At 35.9% G+C, this 19,321-nt stretch overlaps 1 protein-coding gene across 4 annotated transcripts in view; it reads left to right on the top strand.

The window, feature by feature from the left end:
- Positions 1-19,321, top strand: part of ASXL2 (ASXL transcriptional regulator 2) — a 109,325-nt gene that overhangs the window by 65,294 nt on the left and 24,710 nt on the right. For 3 of the 4 annotated variants that reach the window (XM_086325921.1, XM_086325923.1, XM_086325919.1), the window contains 4 exons: positions 3,930-4,038; positions 7,655-7,805; positions 14,701-14,816; positions 18,186-18,315. In XM_086325921.1, the coding sequence (XP_086182047.1) occupies positions 3,961-4,038; positions 7,655-7,805; positions 14,701-14,816; positions 18,186-18,315 (475 nt within the window). In that variant the 5' untranslated portion in view covers positions 3,930-3,960. Of the gene's footprint in view, positions 1-3,929; positions 4,039-7,654; positions 7,806-10,558; positions 10,817-14,700; positions 14,817-18,185; positions 18,316-19,321 lie in introns of those variants that run through there. The other variant, XM_086325922.1, reaches the window with a different exon arrangement.

The raw sequence follows: 19,321 nt of genomic DNA, 5'->3' as shown, positions 1-19,321 counted from the left end.
TTCTCTGTTGCATATACTTGCTATATGTAATTAAGATTCTGTACAGATTATGAAGCAGATAGTGTTTCTTCTATTTCACAGATGAGCAGATTAAGGATATTTACTGACTTGCCCATGATATACTCAGATCTGAACTCTAAGATTGGTCTGAATATATAAATCTGGCTCCTTAGGCCGCACAGTGGTCTCTTTTCATGAGTTGCTATGTTTGTTTCCTCTGAGCAGTGTTAATTATAGGCCTCAGGTCTTTCAGCCCTGCTGGCTACTGTTAACCCCCTGTACTGCAGAGAGAATCAAATAAGGCTATTGGCAGTATGACTGAAGTTACTTCTGTTCTTAGGCCTTGTGTATGAAGCATCTTGGTATATTTCCTTCATGAAGTGTATCAGCATAAAATTATAGCACTACACTTACTCCTTTCCTTGAGAAATGCTCCCCACCCTCCAACCCCCAACCCCTACTCCAACCCCAATCTCTTAAACATGGACCAAAAAAATTAGAAACTAAATTATCTCATGATAGTTATGTAATCTTTTGAGGTATTCTTGCTTCAGCTGCTTCAAACCCGTATTATACTTACTTGACTTGACATCAGTATTCATTTCCTCTGTACCAGGGTTTTATCACTCATGCAGGGGCTGTCTGTTCCTTCAAGTTACTCAGTTATTTTTATTTAGTTACGTCATTCTGGAGTTACTTCCCTTGAAGATATATTCCTGCCATCGTGGGCAGTGTAGCCTATTTTACTTCTCTGCCATTGCTTCATTATTCATAAAAATGAATTTTTCAAGGGTTCTCTGGTTTTTTATATTTTCCTGAAATCAGATCTAAATTTTTGTTTTAAACAGTGTTAGTGTTCTGTATATCTTGTGGGTTTTTGAAACTTTCATATTTCCTTCAAAGGAAAATTACACCAGATTTGTGAGGAAAATATGATGGTGTCTGTATCTGTTACATCTTTTCACCAGATGTGTGTGCCATTTACTTTCATTTTATGGGTTTTACCGTAAGAGATTTTTTTGTTTTGGTTTGGTTGGCTTGGGGTTTTTTGTTTGTTTTTTGGTGTTTTTTTGTTTGTTTTGTTTTAGGTTCTAGGTACTAAGCTCTAGATGAGACTATATGTTACTTTCTCTCAGACCTAAAGTGCTGTGTGTACAAGCCTCCAATCTCCATTCCATAATGCCAAAATCCAAAATGCTTGAAAAAGGTTTTTCAGTCTTTTGGTACCAAACTTCCCTTTGTCAACAATTCTCTTCAACTGTTTTTCCTACTTCGTGTGAATATTCATGTATTTTACTGTATTTGGTTATAGGATTGCTGCCCCCGATCTTTCTGGTGATGTTACATAGTATATGGCATATCATGTTGCCTTTCAAAAATCCAGATTTTTATGTCTGAAGCAATTGGCCTTAAGTTTTTGGGGTCAGGGATCGTGCACTTGCATCTGTATTGGCAGCACTGGTTGCAGTGTGCCGTGGCCATTTGTTCCCTTGTCTAACAGTCCTGATAAACTTTGAACAAGAAAGCTTTCCTCCTTGGAGCCACAGACCCTAGTTTATTGAATACTTAATAAACAGTACTAAACAGAGTGGGTACTTAATACTGAAATTGAATACCAAAAATTAGGGCAAACCTTTTACCAGATAGGTTATTGAGCTACAGATTATAGCATGTTTTCTTTTTACTTAGTTATATGTTCTTTTTAAGCAGTTTCTTTCCTCTTCTGCTTCTTTCTTCTTACTGAAATTTTGTCTTCACCACTTACAAAGCACTATGTGATCTTGAACCAGCTTACTTATTAACACCTCAGTATATTCGTTTGTTCATTTGTAAAAATGGTGTAATAATTTTGCTTACCTCAAAGGATTGTTGTGAGGTCTAACCAGAATGCTTCCTGGAATTTAGCACTGTTTTTGCTGTTAACGTAGCTGTTATTGATTCATATCCTGTTGGTTACCTTACTAACATATGGTCAGCCATTCTTTTATTGACTTTGAAGTCATTTTCAGTGCTTTGACACTTTTAACAATGCTGAAGTTAATCCTTGCATGTATGTTTGTAGGTCTTTGTGGTCTTATTTTGGGGGGATTGATTGAAGTAGGGTTGTTGAATCAGTAGCCCCTAATGGTTTTAATTTTAGTGGATACTTCCATGTTACTTTCCTAGGACGGAATTGAGGTGGGGAATAGGGGGTGGCAGTTTTCAGTCCCACCAGCAGTCTTTAAGAGTGCTCATTTTCCTGTAATCTTACCAGCAATGGGTTTTATCAGTTCACTTTTTAAAATGTAATGATAAGCTTATGGGAAATTATAAGAATAGTCCCGTGTGTACCTCACCCTGCTTCCTCCAGTAGTAGCCTCTTAAATATAGCTGTAGTATGATATCAAAGCCAGGAAACGGACGCTAGTACAGTACTGCCAACAGAGACTTGACTATATTTGATTTCTCCAAGTCTGACCAGTGGTGTCTCAGTTTCATTTGTTTTTGTTTAACCACTGTTAGGTTTGGGCAGCTTTTCATGTATTCTGTTGGCCGTTTATACTGCACGTTCATATCCTTAATCCATTTTTTTCTAATTGGTTGTTTGTGTTTTCCTAAAAGAAGCTCTCTTAGGATTATTCATTATTTTGTCTGCCATTTGTTTTGCAGTTACTTATTCTAGCTTTGTATGTTTTGTGTAATTTTGTTGATGATATTACTTTGCTATACAGAAATATTTATTTTTTATTTAGTTATTAAGGTTTTCTTTTGTGGTGTTGGAGTTTTCTCTCTTATGTCAAAAGTTTGCTCTATCCTGTAGGATGCCACACATTTCCATTTAGGAAAATGAATTGATTGCAATTAGAAAGGAAAATGTTATATATAACTTTTCTACAGATAATTTATTATATAGCTAAAACTCCAGAAAATATGATAAATGTATATTAACTTCCCTGGTGGCTCGGTGGTAAAGAATCTGCCTGTAATGCAGGAGACATGAGTTTGAGCCCTGGGTTGGGAAGAATCCCTGGAGAAGGAAATGGCAACTCATTCCAGTATTCTTGCCTGGAAATTCTCGTGAACAGAGGAGCCTGGCAGTCTGCAGTCCATGGGTTGCTTTTAAAAGAGTCCCACACAACTTAGTGAATAGACAACAACATATTAGTAAACTTTTAATCAAGTTTCTACATAGAAGATGAATATTCCAAAGCCTGTTTTATGTCTTTTTAAGTGATCTTATGATAGGTCTAAATATAAGAAACCATTATAATATAGATAAATATGGAATCATTATGTTACACATTTGACACTAATGTAATATTTTATGTCAATTATATCTTGGTTTAAAAAAGGCCATGGAAATATGTTCTTTCCATGACTAACGTTCATTCTGGTACAGCAGTATGGAAGGAGATTAATATTGTTTATTTCTCTTTGTGTTTTCTTTTTCCTCCCTGTTTACTTCTGAACAGGCTTGTGCTAAGCGAAATATATTTAAAAAATTTTTTTTCAGCTTTATTGAAGTGTGTTAACAAATAAAATTGTAGGTAAAATAAAATCTTTACAGAATGCTTTTGTGATACTTCTGTGAGAGAAATTTTTCTTGACTTAAATGTTAGATGCTGACTTGGGATTAAGAAAATTATAAAATTATTTTTTCTTTAGATATCTGGGAATTAATTTTACATCCATTTTCTCCATGGTCACCTCTCTAGATTTATAGACTTTTTATAGTTTATTGGAGAAGGAAATGGCAACCCACTCCAGTATTCTTGCCTGGAGAATCCCAGGGACAGGGGAGCCTGGTGGGCTGCCGTCTCTGGGGTTGCACAGAGTCGGACACGACTGAAGCGACTTAAAAATGTGTTTTGTCAAATGAGTGTTGATCCATTAATTTTATCTTAATTAGAAACTAATCATGTGTTCATTTTGTTTTGTTTTTTTGACAGTGGAACTTCCCCTCTTGCATGTCTGAATGCCATGCTGCACACAAACTCCCGAGGTGAAGAAGGCATCTTCTATAAGGTTCCAGGTAGAATGGGAGTATATACTTTGAAGGTAAATATTTTTGTTAGGGAGTCATTTTAAAAGTGAAAACAGGAAGTGACTGTATATAAATAATACTTGAATCGTAGAGACAGAATTCTGTTCTTGAAGAGCTTACTTTCAAGAAGAAGTAAAAATTTCAATCCCATGTCCAGTACTTTTTTCTTTAATTAATCTGTAGCCATGTGTAGATAGATTGGAGAAGTAACTTCACTTCATTCTCTGCCACAATATTATTTTGAAAGGATGAATTGAAAATTACTTCCAGTGACTTTAAAGGGCCTCACATCATTTAAATAATAATGAGTGTTACCGTGGAGCATATAGCTTTAATGCTTTATACTACTTTCTCATTTAATTCTCCGTTACAATTCAGAATTGTGATTATTATTTCTTTATTATAATGGAGAAAGCCGAAGTTCAGAAGATTGGATTTTCTTGCCCAGTGTTAGCCAGATAGTATTAGAGCCAGAATATGAACTCAGATCTGACTGAATTTCCATTTTCTTTTACCATAACAAGCTTGCTAATTTCTAATTCCTGCACTAAAAAGGGATCTTGACTTATTATTGTCCTTACAGTTATAAACAGAAAAACCAACTCAAATGAACTTGAGGAAAACAGAGAATTTATTAGTTCATGTAGCTCAAAGTTTTAGGGAAACTCAGCCTGAATTCAGGAGCTCAAATGATTGTCATCAGAAATGGGTCTCTCCGCTTTCTTTTGGCTTCATTCTAAGGCAGGCCTTCTCATCTACATGACTTCACTCCCAAGCCCCATTCTGCACGCTGTAAGCCTGAGGGGAAAGAGTCTCACAAACTGAAGCAGGAGCCCTTTTAGTTAGTTCTGTTGTAGCTTAATTGGTATGGCTTGGCGCAAGTGCCTGTACCTAAACAATCACCTTTGCCAAATGTATTGAATCTTCTGATGGCTGCCCTTAGGTTCATGATCACCCTTGATATGAAGGTGTGGTTAAGCCCTCTCTATCCAGATGGATTGAGGAGAGCTTTATTTCTCAAAGGAAATTTATCATCAGTGACTTATGTCCACATGTGTGTGCAACTCTTTTCCCCTCTTACCTTTTTAGCTTTGGCTGTAGTCATCACTGTGCTTGGTGGTTGTGTGTAGCATGCTAATTTTTAAAAGATCTAACTCACCTTTAATACCTTCTTTTAAAACACCTTGTTCAACTTCTTGGGGTTACAGGGATCTAGCCCACATGGAGCTTTCTATGTTTCTTTTAGGTTTGAGCTGTTGTAGACCTCCCATATTGTTAAAAATATTTATTAAATGCCTACTCTGTACTGGACACGTAGAGGCTATAAAGAAGGATAAATTAAGGTTCCTGATCTCTTAAATCTCACATAGTTACTAAAATAATTAGTGACAGAATGTACTGTGCTATAAAGTGCTGTTACAGTGTAGAGAAATAAAGATTCATCTTGAGTAAAGGAATTTAGAAGTTTTTGTTTTTATTTTTGCTATTTTAAAGTTGTAAAATTTGAGTTGAACTTTGGTAATGGGAGGAAGGGCCTTCCAGGACAAGGGGATAGGTTAAGCAGAGGCACAGATAAAAGGATTCAGAATGGACTTGGGAGTAAATTGGAGTGGTTAGACCATAATCTGTGTGTGGGCTGGTGTGGTAAGGAGTTGGGGTGGGGTAAATGTTAGGTGAAGAACACACTTTGGAGGCTTTTGAAAACCTGACTGAGGAGTTGGAGAGAGGAGGAGGGAGAGTAGTCATGTGTTGAGGAAGTGGCAGAGGCTTTCAGGAGAATAGCATGATCAAATCCATGTTTAGGAAGATAATTCAGTTAGGATAACACTTAAGAATTAAGCAGGGAAACTTGTCAAAAAGATGGTTATGATTGTTTAGAAGTGATAACTGGGCTGTACTATGAGAGTGATTGGGGCTTCTCTGGTGGCTCAGAGGTAAAGAATCTGCCTGCAATGTGGGAGACCAGGTTTGATCCTTGGGTCAGAAAGATCCCCTGGAGAAGGGAATGGCTACCCACTCTAGTATTCTTGCCTGGAGAATTCCATGGATAGAGAAGCCTGGCAGGTTATAGTCCATGGGGTCGCAAAGAGTCAGACACGACTGAGCGACTAACATTTTTCATGAGACTGCTAAAAGATGGAGGCAAGGAACATTAGAGAAATAAAATGTGAACTCTTGGGAGTAAATGAACGGATGCAGTGATTCTAAGATGTGGGGTGTGAGTTGATCCTGGAGGGATCACAAGTTTAGGAACATAGTTATATTTGTACTAAAGTATTTGTTGAACTTATGGATCAAGAGGTCTCTTTGGCAACTAATCTGTAAAAGTTTCCTGCATTTTGAAAGAAAGAATAGAAAAATAAGGGATATGTATTTTTAGAAAATGTATAACATGTGAAATGGCACTGGAGTATAAACATAAGTGAGAAAAAACAATTCCTTACCAGATCAGAGGTTGCTGTCTTCTTTTTTTTGTTGTTGACCACACCCTGCGGCATGTGGGATCTTAGTTCCCCCATCAGTAATCAAATCCATGCCCCCTCTGGTGCAAGCTCAGAGTCTTAACCACTGAACCAAAAGGGAAGCCCCCAGAGATTACTGCCTTGATTATAATGTTGTGAGTGCCAGTTGTAGGTAGAATGGTCATGTGTCAAAATTATTTTTGATCTGATAATAAAAATAAATTATGTGGGAAAACAGAAAATATATTCAGAGGAAAAAAGAATCATTCCTAGTTTTATAACTTAACATTCACTAATGTATTTATATTTTATATACTATATAAATACATAGCAGCCAGCTAATATTTATTGAACCTTATCATATGCTAGGCACTGTACTAAGCATTTTACATTTATTAACTCATTTAATCTCAGAATGATCTTTTAAGGTAGGTACTATTACCTCATCTTACAGGGAAGCTGAGGCATGAGCGTTTAAGACTTTGCCCAGAGCTGCATCATTAGGAGAAGATAAGGCCAAAATTCAAACCCTAGATTCTTAATTTTACAGCTTCCCTGTTATATCTATCATACTGTGGCTGACACAGGAATCGTTTGTGATTAGCATTCTCACTATGCAGTGCAGAAACCAAAGATTCAATGAATTTTTTTTTTTTAATGATTCCTTTTATATTTGACTCTTGCTACTTACGCTAGCGAATTTTTGGAACCAAATAGATTCAAATAATTGCCATCTCTTTCTTGCTGTCCAGACTCTTAATTGAATTTGTAATACATAAGGGCACTTATATACACACAAATATATATACATTATATGAATGATGGGTATGCTTACATTTTTAAAAATTGTTATTGTGTACCTTTTATAGATTTCATTTCATCATTTACCTGGACTTATATATAGCAAGTTTTTGTCTAAGGCTCTGTGTTGTACGTGCATAAGATTGTCATGTATAATTTTTATCTTTGAGTATAGAAGCAAACAGTAGCTAATTCTACACAAAGAAGAGAGGTGACAGGAATCAGAAATTGCTGGTTCTGCTACTGAATCTTACAATCCTAAAAAATAATCAGCACAATTGCAAGTCACAATAATGCATATCAGAAATTTAATTCCTGTTTGCTGAAATGGTAATGATTAATCCTAATTGGATGCCTACATTTTCAGAAAGATGTGCCGGATGGGGTGAAAGAGCTTTCAGAAGGTTCAGAAGAAAGCAGTGATGGTCAGTCAGATTCCCAGAGTTCTGAGAACAGCAGCAGCAGCAGTGATGGTGGCAGCAACAAGGAGGGAAAAAAGAGCAGGTGGAAAAGGAAAGGTAAATCCACCTGACCCCTCAATACAGGACTGAATGCCGTAGGATAAACGCCCTGGTTAATAGTTCTTCTTCTTCTAGACCCCGGCTCGGTTATTCCCTTTCCTTTACTAGTTAGATCAGTACTGTCCCATGGAATTCCCTGCAGTGATGGAAGTGTTCTATATCTATATTGTACAACTCAACAAAGTAGTCACTAGCACCATGCGTCTTTTGAGCACTTGAAATATAGCTAGTGTGACAGAGGAACTGAATTTTCACTTTATGTTAACCTGAATTTAAATAGCCACATGTGGCTAGTCGCCATCACATTGGACAACTCTAGGTTTTTACCTGGGTTTATTTTCAGCTCTTGGCTACCTGTAACCCTTCTTAGGATGCTATTATGTTATTTACCTCTTTAATACTCTCTTCTAAAATTTGAGGACTTAATTGCTTTAACAGCTCACTCCTTACTAGGAAAAGAATGCTTTTCATTTCTACTAGCAAAGACTAAATTTAGTCTGCTAGTCTTTGCCCTCATCTCCTGCTTGGTTTCTGCTTTATAGTTTACCCCAAACTGTTTTTTTAGAGAATAACATCTTTGTTGCTGCAGCTTCCCTGGGATGAATTTTCCACTTAGAGATACATTTTATTACCTAGTCTTGCTAATTATCTGTAGCTTCTTTTTCAACAGTCTTTTTGAAGAGGCAAAATCATTTTTACCCCAGTATTGGTAAATTGAGCCATATATGGCAGGACAGATTTTAAGCCAGCTCATGCTGGTTACTTTATAAGGACTGATGTAGTGATATGCCAGAGCAAAATAGACATCCAAGAATTTCCCTAGCTTGGATATCCTCTTAGGTTTCAGTTGTAGGTGAGTTGTCTTTGAATCTAGAATTTAGAGTTACACTTATTAGAATAATTGACTCAATGTTAAGTGCTAGTAGAGCTATTGATTTTTGAACTGTATCAGAAAAGTCATCAGGTTTATTACCATTTCTGTGTTAATGTGTGGATTACTCTTGGAGAAAATTTAGATAACTGGTTGTGTTATCTGAGTTCTCTCATAGCAGCTGCTACACATGTTATTTGGACAAATTTTGAAACCAGGGGGTCTTAGCTTTAAGATCACAACCACTTAGAGAACAGCCCAGACCCTAAGTGTTATGAACAAATGGAATAAAGGCAAGGCAAGATTGGGACCTGTGACCAACATTCTTAAAAAAAAAAAAAAAAAGATTTATTTGTTTGGCTGTGTAGGGTCTTTCCTAGTTGTGGTACACAAGATCTCTGCTGCAGTGTATAAACTCCATTTGTGGCGCATGGGTTCCAGAGTGCACGGGCTTAGTTCCCTGATCAGGCACTGAACCCACGTCCCCTGCATTGCAAGGCAGATTCTCAACCACTGGACCACCAGGGAAATACTCAGTATTCTTGATATGTATTTTTTAAAAGTAATCCCAGTCAGTAGTGAAGAGAGGTGTGTCCAATGTCTTAACGTTTCTCAGATTATACTAAAGGACCCCCCCCCCTTTTTTTTCTGTTCTTTTTTTTGGAAGATGGAGCCAAAAGTATTTAGGCCTCTTTCTCTCCTCTGCTTCCCCCCAGTTTACATTTTTCTTTTTAAGTTTGGGAATTGTTGATCTAGGATTAGAAACCAAACCAGGTCATCAAGCAAGAGAAACAGATTCATAATTGCTGGATGTGGCTGGAAACAGGGAAATCAGCATTAAAAATGGTCAGTAAACTGGGAACAAAGTCACGGTTGTGTAGGTCTTTGCTTTTTGGTAGCTCATAGGCTGGAATAGCTGTTTTAGGTAGTGATTGTTACATGGTTGTGAAAGGCTATCTATGAGGTACATGTGTTGTGATTACAGGAGGATTTAAGAAATAACAGTTGAACCCCATTCTCAGTAGCTTCAGTTTAGTCGCTCAGTCATGTCCAACTCTTTGTGACCCCGTGGACTGAAGCACTCCAGGCTTCCCTGTCCATCACCAACTCCTGGAGTTTACTCAGACTCATGTCCATTGAGTTGGTGATGCCATCCAACCATCTCATCCTCTGTCCCCTTCTCCTCCTCTCAGTAGCTTAATGGCTAGACTAAAATATTACAACCTTGCCCCACACTTGGCATAATAATAGAAAATATTAACATCAAGGTTATAGCAAATTCAAAATTGTAGTCAACATAAATTATTTTCTAACTGCCTCTGATGCATTCTTCTTGAAATTGTCACAGTATCAACTACTTAGCCTCAGTTTATGTTGAGATCTTAAGATCTTTTCTGATTGTAGCCTGTTAAACTGAGACTAGGATGAATGCCATGTGGTGTTTGAAAGGTGGAGATGAGAAGTGTATGTGATGTCATATGGAATTCACATCGACTCTGGCAGCTCTGATATCTTAAGAAATGGATAAATGCTAAGCTAGCAATAATGAAGAATGATTTAGTCTCTCATAGGATGTACTTCTCTCATTCTTGAGTCATGCATATGGCATAGGCATAGAAGTGTAGTTTTAATTTTCTGTTGTATACATATGAGTATTTTTGTAGTCCAGTGCAAATTAAAGTGGAAAACTTGTAGTTAGCAGTGATAGTAGTAGCATGCTGCAGAACAATTCTAAGTCAATTGCAGTTATTAATAAAGGTGAAACAAATGTGTCTATTCCGTTTTCTTATTTAGAGCTTTTACTCTCAATCTGACATCACTTTATTTCAAATGCATTGTAAGACAGGAAGAACACTGAGATAGTATCGAAACCCACTTCCTTTTATGTACAAAAATAAAGAGCTCTGACAGCAAAACTGATACTTCTAGTTGGAAATCGATAGAGACTCTCTTGAAATAGGTATACCTTTCAGCCAGATAGGAACAGAGAGTAGAACCTTGAAATTCAGTCAAATGTTAAAACTAGTTTATTGATTTCTATGTAAGGTGGAAGAACTTAGAAGTTTGTAGTTTTGGTTCCTAATTTCCAGACAGGAAACAATGTTCAGAGAAGAGCTTTATGGAATTCCAAGTCAAGGTAAGATGGAATAACACCAGAAAAATGATTAAAATCAACCTTTTCTGTTGCTTTTTGGGTAGGATCGTATCTAAGTGAAGTCTGCCTTTTCCCTGAAATATGATATTGCAGCATGAAATAACTACATGTATTATTGTTTTTATCTTCTGATAAAATTATTTATTATTATTATTGTCTTTATATATTTTTAATAATAAAATTATTTTTATTATTAATTTGTGAAAATTAAAACTCTCCCTTAAGAGAAGTATTGCTCCTTTTGACCATGAAGACGATTTGGGGAACTTAAATTGTTATCAGTCTTTCAACGATTAATCCTTTAACTGTATAAAGCTCAGTTTCAATTTTGGTATTACTGCTCCATTATTTCTGATAGTCCCTCTAATACTTCAGAGGGTCTCACTGAATATCTTCAAGATAAAAAATAAAATACTAAGAGATTATTTACTAATTCTTTTAATTCAAGTGCATTTAATATGAATAGTCCATTACCCTTTGGACCTTGTTCCATATGATAATCATTTGTTGAAATGGAAAATTCCCAGTGCTATAGTGAAAAGTGGTGCCTTCTGAGCTTATACCTAGTGGATGGTACAGATCGATCCAACAAGCTGAAACTACTTCAGTAAACTATATAAGTAAAACTGGTTTTGATGAGCCTCAAGTTCTAAATCACTTTGGAAAGCTGGCTTCTCGGTATATTATAGTTGAACATGCATCAGAATCACTGGGAGAGCTCATTAAGACAGATTCCTGGGCCCTACCTTCACAGTTTCTTGTTCAGTAGAGTTGGGTTGGGATTCAGTAATTTGCATTTTGTAGATAATAATGGTATCATTCTTGGTACAATACGTTAGAAACCAGTGTTTAAAACAGTGTAATAATAAGAGCAAAAGACTAGAAATTACTAAACTACTCATCAGAGTCCAGTTGAAGAAATTATGATACATCTGCACAATGGAATTTTATGTAGCTATTAAAAGGACGATGATCCTTCAGTCTCTGCCTCTGTGAAGACATGGACTTCTCCTCTGTGTTTGTCTTGTGTTTAAGGTAACTCATCATTTGATTTTAAGACCCACTGGGCTCATCCAAGATGATTTCCTTGTCTCAAAATCAATTATATCTGCCAAGTCTCCTTTTCCAAATAGTATAACATTTCTGGGGGTTAGGACATGAACACTTTTAGTGGACACCACTTAATGCACTGCAAGTACTCAGTCTTCTGAAACTGTGCAAAGTTCAAATGTTGGTTGTGCTCCTTACTACCTGAGTCCTTTTGCAGGCTAATTAAATTTCCAGATAAGGAAAATTTAGATAATACCATCACAATATGCAGGTGTTTACATTTAATATTTATATATAAATACACATCCTTGAAATTTTTTCATATTTTTATTTGCATAGAAAAATGTCAACAAGGATACCAATCCAAATATATTATTTAGTTATCTCAGAGGGTAGAATTGGAGGAGATTGGGTGGGAATAGAAAGAAAGGTTGTACCTACCTTATTGTTCAAGTCGCCAAGTCGTGTCCAACTGTTTGCAGCCCCATGAAATGCAGCATGCCAGAGTTCACTGTCTCCCAGTTTGCTTAGATTCATGTCCATTTAGTTGGTGATGCCATCCAACCATCTCATCCTCTTTTCTTGCCCTCAGTCTTTCCCAGCATTACAATCTTTTCCAATGAGTCGGAGTTTCGCGTTAGAGGATGGTTATAAGAGTTCAGTGAAATTCTGTTCAAATGAACCTAGCACAGCATTAGGCGCATAGATGATGTTTAATTCTTGGTTACTCTAATAAAGTTAATGTGTCTTAGAGATAATGTAGGCACTAGAATGATTAAAAGAGATGAGTTTATCAACGTGTTTAAATCGTGCTTGCTCTTTGTAGTTCTGAACCTTTAATATTTGAAAGTTTCATTAAAGTTGTGAGACCGGTATTTGGCATTAAGTCAACTCTGGGAGATTTTCCTCATTGGTAGGTCCTGGAATTTTCTTGATTTATTTTAGTTGGCTTCAAGATATGTTTATGGATTCATTTGCTAGAAAGGGCTTTTGCCTTAAAGGGAAACATTCCAAAGGTTTGCCCTGGTAATCACAGATAGCTTTATTGTGTGTTTTCCAGGCCACAGTTAGAATTATTGCATTCTTTAATGGGGTCATTTTGGTTGGTTTGATTTTTGTTAATTTTTAGATATTGGGGCAGTTGAGGACATGTATATTCTCAGATTTCCACAAACTATTAAAAAGAAAGTAAATATAGTTAAATCTTAATAGTTTTTTAGCTTTATTTTCATAATGTCCATTAAAAACATTGGTCAAATCAAGAAGACAGACAATAGCAAGTGTTGACAAGAGTGTGGAAAAATTGGAATACTCACACATTTCTGACGGAACTGTAAAAATGGTGCAGCCATTTCAGAAGTCAGTTTAGGACTTCCTTAAAAAGTTTAAACATAGAGTTACTGAAAAACCCAGCAATTTCACTTTTAGATATGAACCCAGGAGGGTTGAAAACATATGTCCAACACAAAATCCTGCTAATGAGTGTTCATAACGGCCAAAAAGTGAAAACAGCCCAAATGTCTGTCGGCTCATGAATAACAAAATGTGGTATATGCATACAATAGAATGTTATTTGGTGATAAAAAGAATAAAGTATTGATACATGCTGAAACATAGATGAATCTTTAAAACACTAATTTAAAAAAAAAAGCCCATCACTAAAGAGGGAAGTCAGTTAGGGGGAAAGAAGAATGACAGCTAACCAGTACAGTGATTCTGATGATGGTTGCACAACTTTGCAAATATTTTAAAAGCCATTAAATTTTACACTTCAGGTGAATTGTATGGTATAGGAATTGTATCTCAGTGAAACTGTTAGTGCACTCAGATGCTGACCAATTTTTTAAAATAACAGCACTAAGAATTTAGTTTCTTTTTGTTGCTTAACCATCTCAAGAATTATCCAACTCCATTTTTTGTTTTATATGTTACAGTTAACATTTTTTTTTTTAACACCACACTTTCTTTCCCATATATAAACCCCCAGTTCGGGCTGGGATACAAAGCTGAAGTTAAGTATGATGAGTCTTCTTAATATTGTCTACTGTTGTCTTCATTTTTATTTTTGAGTCTGGGTCAGCAATTTCTTTATTATCTTGTATCATAAATTATACACTGTCGAACTTTAGAGAACATGAAGATCTTAATTGTGTTTATTATAAGAAGTATAGACCCTTTCTGGGGAAAACTCTTCACGCAATACTGAGGTTTGGCCGAGTCTGATAAAACAGCTAGTGATGAAGTAGAGAGTGGTTCCATCCCATGTATCCCTACACTGATTTCATCAGAAGTCCTAAAGCACCCTTTCACATGGATATCAGAGTTGAAGGAATATAAGAATTAGAGAACAGTAGTGTTTGAGGTGGAATGACCTTATTGCCTTCATTTTAAAGATAAGGGAAACTGGAACCCGTTCTATCAACCCAGGGCTCTTCCACAATACCATGTTGTTACTAGAGGTAACAGTAGGTTCCAGTGGGTTCTAGAATCTTTTCTAAACTTTACCTTAGTTGATGACTCATGGTTTATATTCTGCTTCCTGCTTCTTCAGTCAATTCTATTGAAAAAATTAAAGAATGAGAAGTGATGAATACTAACATTCATCCCTTCCCCATCCTGTCATCCTTCACTAGAGCTTTCTGAGGAAATAAACTGAAAGGGGAGGCTGTTTGCAGTAGAACTCCAAAAAGAAGATCCTTCTCAAAAGTGTTTGGTCACAGTTCTTAATACAGGTAGCACTATATGATTGGGAAAGGAATGGTGCTTGATATCGCCTCTGATAACAAAACTTGGAATTGTCATTTTTCTCCCCCTAGTATCATCTAGGCTGTCACAGCCATCTTCTCCTCATTCGGGCTGCCCATCTCCTACCATTCCAGCAGGTAAAGTCATTTCTTCATCACAGAAGCACAGCAAGAAGGCACTAAAGCAGGTAATCATGCTATTCTGTGTACAGAAGTATACTCTCATATATTAAAAATGCATGCTTCTGGCAGTCAATGACAGTTTCTTGAAAGGACATTAAGTCCTTTTAAGGAAAAATTTTATACAGTTTCCCAGTTTGTTTTTAATAATTTATGCATCTCTGCGTTATAGCTTTGTCGTAGATACTCTTTATATCACACTTCAAAAGTTCCTCATTGGTTTCCAGTTTGCTATGAGGGGTGTGTGTGTGTGTATGTGTGTGTTACAAGTAGGTATTGAATTTTTTCAGGTTGAATTTTTTCAGCATTTATTAAGTCATCAGGTAACTTTTTAAGTCAGCCAGTATGCAGAATTCCAGGGCTAGATTTTCTAATGTTAATCTATAGTTAACTCTCTGGAATAAGCCCTATTATGTTTGTTACATCATTTTTAATATATGAGTGGAATTTTCTTTTTTATGAGTTTAGCTTAGATTTTGTTATTTTCTTGTACAGCTTTGGAATCAGGATTGTTCTTAGCATCTATTAAGTTCTGTAGCTCTCTATATTTTTCTAGATTTTTGGAAAAAATAATAGAAATTAGTCTTGCAGATCTTACCTTTTACTGCTAGGGTGTTTCAATTTCATTTAGTACTACTCTTGATTTCTGATTCTTTTTGGAAATTTATTTTTCTTAAAAAATGGTCTAGTTCACTTGATTTTTTTTTTTTGTCAAATATTGGTATAAAGTTGTACATAGTATTTTTGTATGTGTGTGTGTCTTTTGTTCCTCAGTGTACTTTGTTTATAATGTATCTTTTCTCAGTGTTACTTGCTGACTCTTTTACTGGGCTTTTCAAGGAACTAGCTTTTCATTTTTTTGAAATGCAGCTTATCAATACGTATAAATTTGACTAATGATTAAGAACACAGACCACTTCTATCCTTTTGTTGCTGTTGCTAAGTCACTTCAGTCGTGTCCGACTCTGTGTGACCCCATAGACGTCAGCCCACGAGGCTCCCCCGTCCCTGGGATTCTCCAGGCAAGAGTACTGGAGTGGGTTGCCATTTCCTTCTCCAATGCAGGAAAGTGAAAAGTGAGAGTGAAGTCGCTCAGTCGTGTCTGACTCTTAGCGACCCCATGCACTGCAGCCCACCAGGCTCCTCCGTCCATGGGATTTTCCAGGCAAGAGTCCTGGAGTGGGGTGCCATTGCCTTCTCCACTTCTACCCTTAGGTTGGTATATATAATAGAGCTTAATTATAACATAAAGCACTGTCAAGTACATGGGAGAATGACTCCTTGTAGTTTGCTGGTAGAATATAAATTATCATAGCTGTTTTGGAGAAAAATTTTACAATATTTATTAAAATTTTAAGTGCACATACCCTATGACTAAGCAGTTAAATATTTGGAAACTTATCTTAGAAAAATGCATGTATTCATACATTCACACACAGAAAAATGTTTGGATTAAAGTTTATAATAGGAAAAATGTATAAGTAGAGATACATACATGAGTTGCTTCATTAAGAGTGGCATATCCATACATTAGACAGTTATATAGGATTAAAAGTTTACTTTGTAATGAAATTATTCTGCACATATAAACATCACCACACTATAATGTTTAATAGTTAAAATCAAGATGTGTTACAGCACTCATTAAAAACATACACATATCTGACATACATACCCAGAACAATAATTCATGGAAACATGAATATGTATATATGCACCAACACATATAATGTAAGTGTAGAAGAAACTCAGTAAGGAACAATAAGTTGATGACTATAACTTGTTACCTTATTCATGACATAAAAACTACTCTGTATTATTTTCTTGTAATCTCAGGAGTCAGATACTGTATTTTCTTTAAAGAATATCAATATGGGAAATTAGGTAAATTAGATTGTTGATATGTAAAGTAAAATTTTTGCCTCCTGTCTATGTTTTTCATATTATTAGGTGAGAAAACATTTCAGTATAAGTTATCCTTTACCACAGTGAAATTTCTTTTTATTGTTTGTTTTTTAAATTTTAAAATTAGGCACAGGGTTTGTATCCTACTGAGGGAGGGGGAAACTGAATGCAGTTCTTAAAACAGAGAAGCTGTAAGTTGTTTCGTTTTTATCTTATATCTGAATTTATGTGATCATAGCAGAAACAGATAAGATCAAGTAGCTCTATTAAATTTTGCATTAACCTAGAATGACCTACATACTGCGAATAGAAAGAAAGAAATACTAGTGGCTGCCACACAGGAAGCCTACAAACATTTTGTATTCTGATTGCAAAGAATGAGAGATAAGCTGTCATCAATGATCAGACAAAACTGACATTATATTTCTGCCTCACCTATTATAAATGTTATAAGTGAAAGGTAAGCCAGATATGAGAGACTCTGAGTATTCTTTTCTTCACTGACAGCTTAGATCAAGGAAATCAAGTGTTGCCACTGTGCCTATATGGCATAGCCAGAACTACATGTGAATGTGAAGTAGGAGAAAACCGTATTGTGAAGAAAGAATCTGAAACAAGTAGGCAGTTGGTTATTCCACACTTTTCTACATGATGGTCTTGAAAGTTAAAGCTTCAGCTGACATTTTAGTGAGGTCATAGATGTTCAGCCTTTTCCTGAAATGTAGTTTTAGTTTGTCTTTTTTTTTTTTTTTTTAAGCTCTTGAATTAAACAGTTGCCTTTATGTATCTTCATGATTAAAACCTCGGGAGCTCTTTATTTTTCTGTTCGTTCTAGTTTAGTATATTCTATAAGAACATTATAGAAATTAAAATATTCTGAAGGAACCAGAAGGAACCACACTTCTTATTAATAGAACCAGTGTTTTCTAATCTTCCCTCCCTTCAGTTTACCACATTGGTATAAATCGCTGAGATTCATTTGATCATTGGGCCAAATCTTACTGCTTTTACACAAGAGCAAATTCAAGTAGTTATTTACTACTTTTTGTTCAACTGTAGCAACTCTGAAGCATACATAAGGCAAATATTTATATTTCTAGATAAAGTTGATACAAATGAGAACTGTTCTTGGTTCAGGGCTTAGAATTCTGTTTCAGAATGATCGTATCTAATTCTCTGTTACTACAAGTTTGAGAAATCCCTGGCTTATTGGTGATTTTTAAGTTCTAAAAAAATGTTAATGACAGTTTCTCAGATTTATGTACAGGAGAATATTGGTGAAGGAAAAAAATCCAAATTTTAAGGCTCATTTAGGCCTGTATTTAATTAGTTTAATTGAGATTTTTGTTTACTTGGATAGATTTCACAGAAATTGTATAGTCAGCATGGTCCTTACCACTTAAAAGAAGACATTTATGATTTGTTATTACTAAAAACTGATTTGTTTCTCACAGTCAGTTTTCTCTTTCTAGGCACTAAAACAGCAACAACAGAAGAAACAGCAGCAGCAGCAATGCAGGCCAAGCATGTCCATCTCCTCCAACCAGCACCTCTCTCTGAAGACTGTCAAAGCATCCAGTGACCCTGTACCTGCCAAACCTGGTAGGCAGACCAAGTGTCTTTTCAGCGAAAGTTTCTTTTCCAGTATTTTTGTATATAAAACCCATATAGTCTGTTATTTATTTTTCAATTATTGTATTTGTTTACATAATCCTTATACTGCCAGATGCTCAGTATAAATCCTTTTAGGGTAAATGGAGAAATTTATGCAGTGTAATCATACAGTTATTTTAAAGTACATCATTGGGATTTGCACGTTAGAATAAGATCAGTGACTCATTCCCCAAATGTCTAACAATAATATTTGGAAGCCTCCGATTAGTAACCTTATAAAGCTGATGTTTCCAAGTTGCTCAAGCTGAACTCTACAGGTTCTCTCCTTTAAAAATATAAATCCTTCCTAAGAGTACATAATACCTTTGAGTTTCCATTGGACATATCCACGGGCCTTTGGATTTTTTGTTACTGTTGCTTATTTTCTTTTCAATTTAAACTGGTTGAGCTATAGGCTTTTTTATTACACAGTTCAATGCCAGCTTATTTATGGGTTTGCCAGATTTAAACCATGTCTTGTAGAACTTTGCATTTTTGTTAGAAAGGAGATTTACCACTAGAAGCAAATGTGCTGGGAGGAAGAAAGGGATTTTATTCACTTTTGACTCCTAATTCTCAGACTCAGAGCACATCTGCAGGGTCACATTGCCTCAAACATAACTCCTTTTGGTTTGTTGTTGTTCAGTTGCTCAGTCACATCCGACTGTTTGCAACTCCATGGACTGATTGCAGCATGCCATCTCCTTCACCATCTCCTGGAGCTTGCTCAAGTCAGTGATGCCATCCAGCCATCTCATCATCTTTTATCCCCTTCTCCTCCTGCCTTCAATCTTTCCCAGCATCAGGGTCTCTTCTAATGACTCATTTCTTCGCATCAGGTGGCCAAAGTATTGGAGCTTTAGCTTAAGCATAAGTGCATCTAATAAATATTTAGGATTGATTTCCTTTAGGATTGACTGGTTTGATTTCCTTGATAACCTTTTGGTTAGCATTG

The sequence above is a fragment of the Bos grunniens genome, chromosome 11 (genome assembly GCF_055505025.1).
Source record: "Bos grunniens cultivar Pamir isolate PY7600 chromosome 11, Bosgru_T2T1.0, whole genome shotgun sequence".
NCBI lineage: Eukaryota > Metazoa > Chordata > Mammalia > Artiodactyla > Bovidae > Bos > Bos grunniens.
This window is presented reverse-complemented; position numbering and strand designations above follow the sequence as displayed.